The 14,147-nt window shown below is 48.9% G+C and overlaps 1 protein-coding gene across 1 annotated transcript in view; it reads left to right on the forward strand.

Moving 5' to 3' along the window:
- LOC113587874 (pro-neuregulin-3, membrane-bound isoform) overlaps positions 1-14,147 on the forward strand; it is a 228,595-nt gene that overhangs the window by 143,878 nt on the left and 70,570 nt on the right. The window contains exon 2 of the mRNA XM_035531281.1: positions 3,561-3,690. Within this exon, the coding sequence (XP_035387174.1) occupies positions 3,561-3,690 (130 nt within the window). The remainder of the gene's footprint in view (positions 1-3,560; positions 3,691-14,147) is intronic.

Consider the following 14,147-nt stretch of genomic DNA (forward strand, 5'->3'; position numbering starts at 1 on the left):
TGGGTTCTCTTTTCATCTTTCATGATAGCAGGTGCCTATAGCATGAGCAGGACGAGTGCCGTAGAGGGTGAGCAGTGTGAGTTAGGGAGGGAAACACAATGACGTGTTCCAGCAGTAAAAGAAAACTGATCATGTAGCACAGGACAGGAGAACTTTTCAAACATCGTTTTTATTTCTCAAACATGGCTGTAGCGTCTCTCCATGCACTGTGCAATACAGCATGTTACAGTGCATCACAGAACACTACAGTCACGCACTGAGTGTCAGGTGCTGCAAACTACCCTGTGTGGTGCCTCAGTGGGCTCACAGCGATGGTGTGAAGGCTTTGTGAGGACACTCCTCACACGCAGCTGACTGGCCATCAACTGCAATATAAACTAAGCTGAAGAAACACACACACACACACACACACTATGGTGGATTTGGATTGTGTAGATATATGAGTTTTTGCAGAGGAAGCAGGTGTGTATTGGGGGGGGTGTATTTATTGGATCACTTTGCACTGAGGGAAATAGCAGTAGACCGGGCCCCCCCCTCCTCCTCCTCCTCCCCCGGTCCGGGCTGTGGTGGTTATTGGCGTTCGTCTGTGGAGGGAGTGTGGGATTTCACCTCCACTGCTTCGGCCTCCGAGGCGCTGTCCCCTTTGCCTATCCGTGTTTCTTGCTCCTTTAGTCCGTGTAGGCGGCCGTATTCAGACCATAGTGGGTTTGCTTATGGAGTGCTGTCCTCGACTGAACCTGGCTCAGCTCCTCTGTGGTCCCGGGGCTGTTTCAGACTCACTCACCCACTGAGTTGTGAGCTCGTAATCGCAGACGTCATATCACAAAAGTTTGGGTTTAAACACTGATACATTTTTAATGGCGTATCATTACAGAGCAGAGGAAGAGATGGCGCCTTGCTACAGGACTGCGGGCGAAGGATTGTGATTGGCTGGTGGAATGAACCTTTGGGCCAATCAGCTGATAGAAAAGGCAACCGGAAGGGAATGGGCAGTGTAACTAAAGGATGGGATGAACGTTTAAGAATGAAATGAGAAAGAAATGAGCTTTGAGATGAAAGCTTTTAGACAGCGGGCAGAAAAGGGCACTCACACTTTTCACATATTCTTTTTGCACCATTTTTTAAGCCCAAGCAAACTTAACACTGGCTTACTTATTCCCGGCATAGACTCCCTGTATTTACTACAATACAGATTAATAGAGTACCAGCACAAGCAACTGAACATAGCAGTACCACAATGCACTGCAACATTTTTGCTCCATATGTAAACTGAAATATGGGATATTCCAGAATATAGCATGTTGTTATTAGCACGGGTTTCAAATCCTACATTGAATGAAGGTTTAGCACCTAGCATCCATTACTCTCTTTCTATGTGTCACACACACACACACACACACACACACACACACACACACACACACACACACACACACACGTGGCTTTCACATTGCTGATTCACATACCACACTGCCTTTCTATTCATATTTTGCTGTGTCAGTCATACTGAGCGTGGCCAGGCCATAGGTCATGAGTAGGCCTGCCTTAACCACACGCCTTTATCCCAGCCAGCCGCTATGAGCCACTGTAGAACACGAGCCTGTGGTGCAGGGACCTGATGGAGCCCCTGTCGCTGTGCCAACACACTGCCGGAGGTGGGGTTGCCGTGCCGGTACGCTGCCCGAGGTGGGGTTGCCGTGCAGGCGCTGCTAGTGGCTGTGCTTTCGAAGCCAACGAGCATCTCCATCCCTGTTGTCATGGTTGTCGTGCACAACCGTGCGTGATCTGCGCACAAGCTTGCAGGACATAGCCACCATGCAGGAGACAGCCTTACGCAGGGGACAGCCTCATGTAGGGGACAACCTCGTTTAGCGGACAGCCTCATGTAGGGGACAACCTCGTTTAGCGGACAGCCTCATGGAGGGTACAACCTCGTGGACTCCAGTACTCAAGCATCCATGTGGACCTGGGGTGACACCATGTTCCTGGCATTTCAGCCGTGTTGAGTTGCACAGGTAGTGGTTTGCCTTGACATCACAGCAGGCTTGTGGATCATGGAGCGAAGTGTGTGAAGGTCTTCGGCTCTGCTTGTGCACTAAAAGAGAATCTTTTCTCAGCTCAGTGTGCAAGGTGTGGAATTCTATCACTCTGACAGAACATCACAGTGTGCTTTGCGTATTACGTTGATTACATTTTGCGACAGCAGGATCGCTGTGACAACACAGATCTTATTTGTATAGCGCCTTTCATATGTAAAAATGTCTCATAGTGTGCAAAAAAAGCAAGCAAAATTAACAAAAGAAGAAAATACAAGTGTGTGTTTTTAATAAAACGGTGGTGGCGGGCTGAAGCCGAAGGTGGCGTGACACAAAAATTTGTGAAACAGTTGTGAGCCCATGTGCATATTACTGCCTTTCACAAATAATATATTTCACAAAAAGTGTGAGGGGAGGAGAGTGGCAGAGAGGAAAGGAGGAGAGTTGTGGGGAGTGGCAGAGGTCACACGTGAACGCATCTGCTTGGATGCTTCAAATTGCATTGTGGTTAAAATTGCTCACATAACACCTTAACGTGACATGGTTAAAGTATGCCATGTATTATTTTGACCAAAAATATTAATGTGGATCCTGTAAAAGCTTTTAATCTATTAATCAAAACACCAACAAAACATCAGGAAGACCAGCTGTTAGTCGGGGCAGACAATAAAAATGAAGACACTTAAGATTGCTTAGTTATGTACTGTGAACTTTTTCAGTATTGCGATAATAATTAAGAAACGATGTATCGCGCCGCCCTGGTTTGAACTGCAGCTGCTTGACAGTCACTGGGTTTGCCTGAGCACATCCAGGGCTTCTCAGGGGGGCATTTATCAGTCAGTGTGCCGCCGGACCAGAGACGGACACGGCGGCTTGTACCAACAGGAAAGGAGCTCTGGATTCACACACAACGCCAGGGTCCGGCCTATTCGTCACCACATGGTCTTAATCCCAAAACAGCTTCCTGCGTTAATCTCATTAGGCCCGAGAGAGCGATTATCCTTCCCTGCACCCATCTCCATGCAGTCATGTATCAGCGGTAAAGCAAACACGCAGCACATTGTGTTAACGTCACATGCGCTGTATTATAGCCCTGCCTCTGTGTTGTCCAACGACTCGGAGTGCTCAGAGCGGAGGGGCTGGCCAGGGTCCGCCGATACCCTGAGCCCCGATGCTGTGCCTGTTCCGACGTACTCGGATGGAGGGCTGATCTGCGGTGTCGATCTGGCCTGCGCTGATGTGTGCGTGCTGACGGAAATGACTTGGAGCTATCACTCCAACAGGCGGCATGCTTCCATCACTGTCTGCTAAACACCGGGAGATGAATGGGTCACTGCACGCACAAACACACACGACACACACACACACAGATGTTTCGCAGAGCGGCGGTGCGACGCCGTTTTGCCACGTCCCGTGATTACACCGTCGGCCCTGTGGTGTCGCCATGCCTCTTTAATGACCAGGCTGACTGGATCCCCACTAACATCTGTCCTCTGTCTTCTTCATCCTGTCTTCATTCCACAGCTGCCCCAACGCTCCCGCCTTTGAAATCGGAGCACTTCAAACCGTGTCAGGAGAAGGACCTGGCATACTGCCTGAATGACGGCGAGTGCTTCGTCATCGAGACCCTCAGCGGCCCCCACAAGCACTGCAGGTAGGAAGCTGCTGGTCTCCACTGAAGGTCCCAGCCACTGGCAATCCCACCTTCCATTTACCTAGCGTGACCTGCCAGTCGGTTTACTTCTCTCTCTCTCTCTCTCTCTCTCTCGCTCTCTTTCTCTCTTTTTTTTTTACTTCTTCTTCCTCTTTAATTCATTAATTTGTTTATTATTATTACCATTTTTCATTGTTTCTCATGGGGATTCTGTCTCGTGGCTGTGTGGTCCTCCTAACGATAACATCCCTGTCATACCTGAGATCCCCGCCAGCTAATTAAAAGTGGCGTTTTGCAGAAGTTCATTACAAGCACGTTGCCTTGGCAACGGTCTCTTCCTCCCGGGCTGGTGGCAGGAGGCGGAGACCGCAGGTGGACGTTTTGGGCGAGCAGCCTATGGCGCTAAAAGCGGCGCCCGGCGTTCCGAGCCGCACGCTCGGTGCAGGAAGGAGGAGTACCTTCAGTCCTGCATGAGCGGCCATCTTGTTTGTTACCCCTCCATAACAAGACAGATGAGCAGCGAGTGAAAACGTGAGAGGAAAGGATGTGGGGCATAATTCAAGCTGAGGCGGTCGGTGGAGATCAGCTAAACAGTCCGTTTATTTGGCTCGTGGTCGAAGGTGCTCGGCCGCTAATTAAGTTGCACCAAACGCACCCCCCTCCCCAAGCAGCCTAAGGTGCTTCTGGGCAGGACAGGGAGAGAGAGAGAGAGAGAGAGAGAGAGAGTGAGAGAGAGAGAGAGAGAGAGAGGGGGTGTGGTGGGGGCGAGAGAGAGAGGGAGAGAAAGAGAGAGAGAGAGAGAGCAAATTAGTTCATTTTGTATTGACCGTGCTGAATGGAGGATATGGCATCAAAATTCTCCCTTAGGATTAAACCCAAGCTACATTTTCTACGACTTTCAGCGTTGTCATGGAAACATAGCGCTTAGATATGCTGTGGCATGGGGCAGCTAGCATTGAAGCAGCACAAACAGGAAGTGATGCAGGTAGGAACGCATGAGGCGACAAAACGAACCGCCCTGGCACCCGCCGCCCGCCTGCGCTGGTTCCGTTCCAAGGCCGGCACTTAATAAGCTTCTCAGTTTCCTTCTGACCAACTCTGACATTTTCTGCAACAGATGTTCTCTCTGCAAGCGAGAGTGCTTCTCCCTTCACGCAGACTCATTGTCAGAGCAGGCGGTGGGATGTGGGTGGAGTGTAGAGAGCCAAGCTTGGCAGGGGGTGGGGGTGGGGGTGGGGGTATGTAGCCAAGCTGGACTTGTTCCTGGCTGTGACAGTATAGTTCTGGCTTTACTCAGATGGAACTGTACAGGTCCAGGTTCATGCCAATCTTAAGATTAGGTACAGACATGACGTGTGGTGATATGACAAAAGGTAACATGACTTACATGGGCAGATGGAGGACAGCGGAGCGTGGGATCCAAATTCCACAAACGCTGGGATTTGTGTCTCGGAATCATCGCTTGGCTCAGTGAAAATGGGGGCCTGGTTTGGGTTTCCAAAAACCACAGACTTCAAATGGGGAAACCCAACCAAAAACATCCCATTTCGTTCCCAGTGGGACTGGAATATATCTAATCAGCTAAGTAATGATCACACATTATAAGTGCGGCACAGAGGAGGTGCTGTTTTCTGTTGTTGATGTACTTGTGAGAGGTTGGCAGTGAGAGCCCAGAGAGAGATGAAGGTTCCGCTGGGGGAAGAGCGAGGTGAGGGCGGAGCTCCGCTTGGGGAAGAGCGAGCTGAGGGCAGAGCTCCGCTGGGGGAAGAGCGAGGTGAGGGCGGAGATCTTCCAGCCGCAGTCCAACTGTGCGTGGCGTGTCACTTGCCCGAGCCTTTCCAACAAGAGCTGAGTGCAGCGGACACGTGACGCTGTGCAGGAAGGCAGCTTCCCAGGCCATCGGTCTGGCACCATGGCAGGGAAGCTTTCTGAAAACAAGTGATGTACTGGCAGGGTTTGGATTGCTGCAGCGGTGGTGTGGTGGGAACGATAGATCAATAAGGCTCCAATATGCTCTCCTGCTTTCATTGTGGTGAGATGAATGGGGCTTACAAAATCGCTGTGATATTGGATTCTCCAGCTGGGTTAGTAAGATAATACAAAGGATGTGAAAACGATAAACATGTTTTCATGTACACCTCGAACCTAGTTATATTTGCCCTTAGGCTGAATATTTTCCAAATCTCTGTCTAGTGACTCAGTGCTGATTTCTGTTTTAGTTTTTTATCTCTTTGTATTAATTCATTATTTCATTATCTTTTCATCGCGTTCTGCTTGTTTCCTACGTAAAGCGCTTTGAATGACCTCTGGCACCAGAACGCGCTAAACAAATAAATCGGCTGTTCCTGTTCCCCTGTTTCAGCATGTCCAAAGCGTTCATTTAAAGGAAGCTGTTTCGTTAGTTGCCGAACTCGTCTGTGAAGTTTTTCTTTTCTTTTTTTTTTTGTGTGCGTACCTTGGGTACCAGAGGCTGTTATGAATCATCCCCCGTGTTGTGCTACCTTGGAGGAAACCTGGAAATACCCCCCGAGCTCTCAGCAACATCACATCACTTACATCAGCGTGCTTCTAGCAGCCTGTCGCAATGCGCCACACGGACGGGGCCGTGCCAGCGGGACGGGCAGGATGCGAGAGCACCGCGCTCCTGAAAAGCACATTTCAATTAACGGCCGTTTGCGCCGATGAGCCGGGGCCGTGGGAGGAACGGCACGAGAGCGGTTACTGTAGAAGTGGGAACAGTGGGGCCTTTCATTTCTACCTCAGGTAGAGACTCAGCGTGCGGGCAGGTCCGCATGGGCAGACTCACGTGGGCGGGTCTGCGTGGGCAGGTCCGCGTGTCAAAATCAAATTTATTTCTATAGCGATTTTTATGACAGTTACTGTCACAAAGCAGCTTTACACATGTCCGAGTCCAAGCCCCCAGTGAGCAAGCCAAGGGTGACAGTGGTGAGGAAAACCTCCCTAGAGCACGAAGAAGAAACTTTGCGAGGAACCAAGACTCCAAGGGGGGGCGTCCTCCTCTGGCCGACATCAGACACTGCAATAGTAACAATATAAACAATAAGGAGCAGAATAAGTAGTGAGAGAAAAGAAATATATAATGAAGAAATAAGCAATGAATGTCTGTTCCGGTTTTCTTGAAGTGAAGACAGATAGATTATTAGCCACGTTCTGGTACAAAAGCATGTAGATAAGGGAACTATAATGTGCAAGATGGGCAGACCTAGCTATGGCAGGAACAAGCCAGACAGAAACACAGGCACGAAGGCACCCTGGAACAGACGCAGTCTGCCGCTCTCAGGCAACAAACTTAAGTGATAAAAAGGAGGTGAAGTGACATCCCATTACATCCCACTTTACCATAACTCTCAACGCCCACGGATCCCCAGATCTACACCTTTACCTAAGATGGGAAGTAGTTAATAAAATGCCTGACGGTACATATTGGAGAACGAGTGGAGGTCCACGTGTGCAGGTCCGCGTGTGCAGGTCCGCGTGTGCAGGTCCACATGTGCAGGTCAGTGTGTGCAGACTCACGTGTGCAGGTCCGCATGTACAGGTCCATGTGTGCAGACTCACATGTGCAGACTCAGGTGTGCAGGTCCACATGTGCAGGTCCATGTGAGCAGACTCACGTGTGCAGGTCCTGACACTGGACTCCTTGAGCTTAAATGCCCTACATGGAAGCAGAAGAATTGACCTAAAGTGAATTTGTTAAGCAAATACTAGTTAACCAGTGTAAGAAATTGGCTAGCTGAAATTGTATTAACGATACTGCAACAGTTCAGAAGGTGCATCTTTGCATGGGGGCCTTCTCACGAACCTTCTCACGAACTTCTAACTTTTGACCACTTTTGACCACAGTAGATCGACATCTGTTGAACGGCTACATAAATTCCTTGTTATAGCTACACCAGTCATTGAAGATACAATCATCATATCTGATCATATGCAATCATGAGACCGATAATATGTAGTCATTTATGTTCAAGATGAACATCACTGCAGGTGTAGCGCAGATGTAGAGGAACTGTAGAGGAACTGACTAGATCAAAGAGATCAACTGGCAAAAAGTGAGCAGAATGGTTCACTCCTGCTCCGGTTGTTCATTCTGCCTCTCAGATCTCAATTCTCCTGCCTACAGACAGCATGTTGAAAAGCTGGCTCTTGCAAGCATGTGCACACACACACACACACACACACCCCAACATGCAGACATAAGCACACTGAGGCTTTCTCTAGCACTTTTCCAGGGCTGCCCATCAGTTCCTGAGCCTGATTGTGGACTGTCTGTGGACTGTCTGTGAGCTGTCTGTATCTCACAGACCCTAACTAACAGACCCAGCTAACCCTGTGAGCTGTCTGTATCTCACAGACCCTAACTAACAGACCCAGCTAACCCTTTGAGTTGTCTGTGAGCTGTCTGTATCTCACAGACCCTAACTAACAGACCCAGTTAACCTTGTGAGCTGTCTGTTAGCTGTCTCTGGATTGTCTGAGAGCTTGAAACTGTCTGTGAGCTGTCAAATGGTTTGTAGACCATTTGTGACCTGTCTGTGAACTGTAGACTGTTTGTCACCTGTCTGTGAACTGTCTGTGAGCTGTCCGAGTACTACCCGTGGACTGTCTGTGAGCTGTTTGTATGGCTATAGGGACCCTGTGCAAATAACATCACCACTCACCTTCTCTGGAGCCGACTCCAGAGACCTCCCCATAAGGGAGAGGAGGGGTGGGGAGAGGTTCGCAACATACTGCAATATATTATTTCATGATTTACATGGACTCTTCTGCTGGATGGAGATGGATTCCACTGTAAGGCAGGACGCAGGGCAAGGTGATATTTATTGCCCAAATGGAATCAGTGCAGCAGAGCGATACCCTAGAGCCCCAGAGATGAGCTGAAAGCTTCCCCGCTCGCTGGAGGACAGGGAGCATGGAGACCTCCCTCACCCTACAGACAGGCAGCGAGACACCAGCCTACTGCGGGAAGAAAAAAAACAAAAAGAAAAATAGAAATGCATTTATGAGCTCTAAATATTTTATGTTTGCAAATGATGAAATTAGAAAGCTGATGGTAGCACAATGGTGTACACACACAAACACACACACACACACACACACACACACACACACACACACACACACACACACACACACACGACTCCTAACCTACAGAGAATACCACTATCAACTTTATACCCCAAATGTTAATGCATCAGAGAACCTCTTTCACCTAAGCACCCACCAAAATCCTGTCAACTGGAAGGAAATTTAAATAGATAGTGGCTATTACTGAGCCTTGGTCATCCAATTTGTAAGCCATCGATCAGCACGGCGAGGGGCTGTCACATTTCCACCGCCCCGGCGCCTCGGGTCGGCGGCCCCGACCTGACACTGCCATTGATGGAACAGGAAGTAGTCAGTGTGTCCGCCGCATTCGTTAAACGTGAGGAGAGAGGGCGGGACGTGAGGCCGGCTGACGGACGGGCCAGTCAGCCGGTCAGGCTGCCGTCTAGGGCCATCGGGTGGAAGGCTCTGAGCTGCCACATTGCTGGGCCTTTATATGTATGTAGTCCTTTACGAAATTATGGGCAATGTAGTCCTTTAGAGAGATGTATTATGGGCAATGTAGTCCTTTAGAGAAATGCATTATGGGCCATGTACTCCTTTAGGGGAAAAAATGCTTGCGGCTGAGGCTGCCTCTGAAATGTACAGTAGAAAAGGCAACAAATCAGCCCCACCTCAGAGCACCTGCCACATCTCACATGTGTGAAAGTCTCTGGAACAAAGGGAGTCCACTTTGGAACAAAGGGGTGGGGGGGTGGGGGGTTCACTTTGGAACAAGGGGTAGTCCACTTTGGAACAAAGGAGGGGAGTCCACTTTGGACCACTTTTACCACACCAGTCAACAGCATGACACTAAGGATGATGTCATCTTATGGCTGTGACATTGTGTCTCTGGTGAAGTCACACACACAAATACACACAAACACAAACATACACACACATACATACGCAGGCATAGAGATTCTGACACACACACACACACACACACGCACGTGCCTGGCTCGTCTTTGAAGTCGCTGTTATCTGACCATTATCTTTGCGCTGGATGTCTTGGCCAGCCCTTCTGAGTTTCATTCAGGCACACACACCCATCTAGAGGTTCGGAAAATGATGGGAGAGACGACAGAGCGAGAAAAAAGCACCTGAGGTGTGTGACGCACCCTCTCGCCCCAGCCGGTGTCTTCCCAGTGCTGTGATCTCCCCATGATTCAAGCCTGAGCGTCTGCATGCACACGTCCAGAGGGAGAGAGAGAAGAGGGGAGAGAGGGAAGAGGGGAGAGAGGGAAGAGGGGAGAGAGGGTGGAATCCTGCTAGCAGCAAAACCCAAATCGCTGCGGTTCTGCTTTCCACACACCCCTGCCACGTGCACGTGTGTGAAATTGATTGTGTATCGGCGAGCCCACTGGCAGAATAATGAGCGCTCCACGCGCAAACGCGCACACACCTCCCAGGACAACGGGAGTGTTTGCAGTCGGGCAAAGTGCCGATACCACAGATCCCACACAGACAAGCTGAGGGGCACACTCGGTAGGAGCCAGCTCGGATGGAGAGAGCGAGAGAGCAAGAGAGAGAGAGAGAGAGAGAGAGAAGGGTAGAGGGGGTGGAGGAAGAAACAGAGAAAAGAGAGAACATATATTTTATATATATATATATATATATATATATATATATATATATATATATATATATATATATATATATATATAAAGTACTTTGCTTTCATAGCTGATGACAGATGTCCTGTTTCTCAGGAAACCTTGTGCACTTCACTACGGAGGATATATATATATATATATTCACAGCCTAACAGAAGAAAAAAGATATAGGCATATTTCAGTGTATCAACTCACTGTAGTGGATAATGAGGGGGCTTCTTTATTAACGCACTGTCTGGGCTGTATTATGTATTATCTGAATTATGCATTATCTTTAATTGGTAAGAGGTTTCCATGCATCTCCTGCCTGACAGGTTGTGGGCTGCTGTGGCAGTAGACGGGACCGTGCGGGATTCGCCCTGCTCTTACGTGGCGTCTCAGGACAGAGGAAAAGCAGCTGTGGATTACACCCATAAGGGTAGAAAAACCCTGATGTTCAATGGCGCCAGCACAAACCAGGAGTTTACATGGATTACTATTTTTATTAGTAGTAGTAGTAGTATCAGGCATTTACATGGCTTATTAGATCCTTGCAAAATCTCCCACTGAAACATTTGGAATGTGGGATTTGTTCTCCTGCTTCTCCTGATCCTATGGCTGGGTTTGTGGGTACAGCCGTGCATTCCGTCGCCACAAACTTGGCTTCCTTCGGTGTGTGTGTGTGTGTGTGTGTGTGTGTGTGTGTGTGTGTGTGTGTGTGTGTGTGTGTGTGTGTGTGTGTGTGTGTGGTGTGTGTGTGTGTGTGTAGCTCACAGGCTTATTGACGCACCCACTGCAGATATGCGGAGGAAAATACAACTTGACTGCCTGTCTTAACCAAGGATACATCCAGCAGTCTTAGATGGCAGGTGACATCAGCTGTCGACACGAATCCGTCAAGCCGCCGTCCTGCCAGGTGTGCACTCCTGTGATTGTTTACACCAGGAGTGAAGTCTGAATAAACAAGAGGGGGGGGGGGAGGTCACAGACGCATAACACCCCCCCCCCCCATACAAAAACACAAACACAAAAAGTCTCATGAAAAGGCGTCTGCTCTGTTTTTCTAAATGGGAATACGTGTGTGTCCTTGTGCGGTTCTTCTCTCAAAAGATGTAAATAACACTATTTGGACACGGCTCTTCCTGTCCTGCGTGTGCAGTTTGGACACTCTCCTCCTGACAGGGTGTGTCTACCTGTAGAGCTTGATCACGACATCAGTACTGATCACAGTGCATGTGTGGTACATGTCAACCCGATCGACAGACAGACAGACAGACAGACAGACAGACAGAGCGACAGAGGGACAGAGGTCATGATAATAATGATAATATATACGCAAACCACATAAGGAAAACCATGGTGGGAGGCTAAACGAGGCATCGTGGAGACAAGGTGCCAGCAAAGGACTGATGTGAAAAGGGTAGGAGAGCAGCTGTGAGGTGAGGAGGGGCTGTTTCATTCAGTGGAAGGACGGAGGTGAGGGCAGAATGGGGGCAATGTAGAGAGAAAGGGGGCAAAGAGACACCAACTCTGGGGAAATGAGGGGTGGTTTCACATAACCTCAGTTGTGTTCAAAAGCTAAACCAGAAAAATATGTTTGTACTTAAAGCACAGGATGGAAGGAGCACGTCTCATCTCGACAGGCAGACTGAAGGAGTTCCAGAGCCTTGGAGAGACCACTAAGAGCTTGTCTTTCCTCAGCAGAAGCTGATCATGTGATCTCAAGACCTTTGATGGTGTATACAACTGAAATAAGTCAGATCTATAAATAGGATCCAAACCATTGATAAACCTTGCTTTATAAACCTACGGTGTAATTTTCAACCGAATTCTGACTTGGCGCTTGTCATCTGCGGTGCACCTCGGCAGCGAGCAGAGGGTCACGAGAGCTGACACTTCAGAGCCGGCTGGACTTCGCTTTCATATTGTGCTCCAAACACTAGTGTGGCACAGGGGCCCCAAGAGAGGAGAAGGAGAGGGAGAGAAAGAGAAAGAGAGAGAGGGAGAGAGAGAGAGAAATCTGGAAGGATAGAGCAGGAGAGCGAGGGAGAGAGAGAGAGAGAGAGAGGGAGAGGGAGGGAGAAATCTGGAAGGATAGAGCAGGAGAGAGGGAGAGAGAGAGTAAAGGAGAGGGAGAAGAAAAATAAGTTGAGAGAGATTAGAGATTTTGTCAATAAAAGAAATTTCTCTCAGCATACACAGACTAATATCTGGGAAGAATGAATTGGAGGCAAATTCCCATATCTCTCTCCTTCTATTTAACAATTTAGCTATAATTTCCCATCCTCCATGTATATAAATCCCCCTTTATGTCATTTCTTTTCCGGGAAACCAAAAGCAAATGATTTCCTATAGGAATGATACTTCCCAGCACATATACAGTCCCCAAGCAGAGCAGAGCAAAGGTGCAGTTTTGCTGCCTGTCAGTAGAGGACTGGTTATATTTAGATGAGCAGGAACCCCCAGCGAGCAGTTAGGCTCATCGTGACACAGCAGCAGAAGCAGACAGTCTCGCTTGTTACGTCTGAGCCAGGTGATTTAGTGGTAATGTGGAGGACAGCTGAAAAAAGACCAGGACAGCCCACTCCACCTGGACACTCAGTGAGACACACGTCCACGTCTGCCTGAAGAAAGCTTTCAGCTGTAAACACACTCTACACTCTAAGCTTTCGACTGTAAACACACACACGTCTCTAATTACAGGTCAGAGAAGAAAGGCATGAACTCTGACCCGAGTCAGAAGCATCCACACATCACTGGTGTGGTCGTTACTTGGCTGTTGAGTATCTACATCACAGTCTTCCTATCGGTTTTAAACGCTGCTTTTACCCAGAAGTCATGTGTGACCTGCCAGAGATCTGAACTGCTCTGTTAACTACTGGTTATGTCAAAATCCAGGACTGGATTTGGATTCGAGGGATAAAGATTATACAGGGGTAGAGCACGGCTCAAATAAACCTTGCAGTACGCTCGCGGACAGGCTGCGGCCCCAGACTACACACCTTCAAGGTGTCGTGATGAAGTCGTGTTGATATCGGCAGGGCCGATGAATCGTGCTGGGATTAACAGGGCAGACAATGCGTTTTGCCCTTGTGACACGGCATTTTGCGTGGTTCGACCCCCGACCCTGCTGACCCCTCAGGAGGAAGCCGGCTTTCAAGGTTTCCTTTATCCTCGACTACGCCCTTTCACCAGGAAAACGTGATAAACCAGAGTCAGTTTTGCAAGTGGACAGTGTGAAGCAGAATCTATTGAATGCTGATGCCCCTCCCCCTCTCTCTCTCTCTCCCTCTTTGTCTCTCCATCACTCTCTCTTTCTCCTGCCTCCTGCCTCCCTCTTTCATTCTGAAAGAGACCAAAGGAACACATTTGAGATTCAATCCTCATTTTCCCCAATATGACAACACATCCCATAATACCGCTCTGCGCTACCTATTCTATGACACAATGAGACCGTGGCGCGCTGTTTTGTATGGCACCGGGAGAACGGGAGGTTCTTTCAAACGCAAAGCCCATTCAGCCATTACAGAACGCAGGCTCCGACTTATCGTCGCTTTAAACATTTCCTTCTGATTGCAGACCTCCGATAAGACGCGCCGCGGTGTATCACGCACTCTGATAAGCCACTAATCGCGCGCCTGTTTTTTGCCTCTGGTGTGCAGCAGTGACGGTGACCAGACTCGCTCCCTCCCAATCCCGTTTCAGTGCAGAATTCAGACGGATTAAGCAATGATTAAGATCTTTCCGCTACCCTGG

This window comes from Electrophorus electricus, chromosome 11 (assembly GCF_013358815.1).
Source record: "Electrophorus electricus isolate fEleEle1 chromosome 11, fEleEle1.pri, whole genome shotgun sequence".
NCBI lineage: Eukaryota > Metazoa > Chordata > Actinopteri > Gymnotiformes > Gymnotidae > Electrophorus > Electrophorus electricus.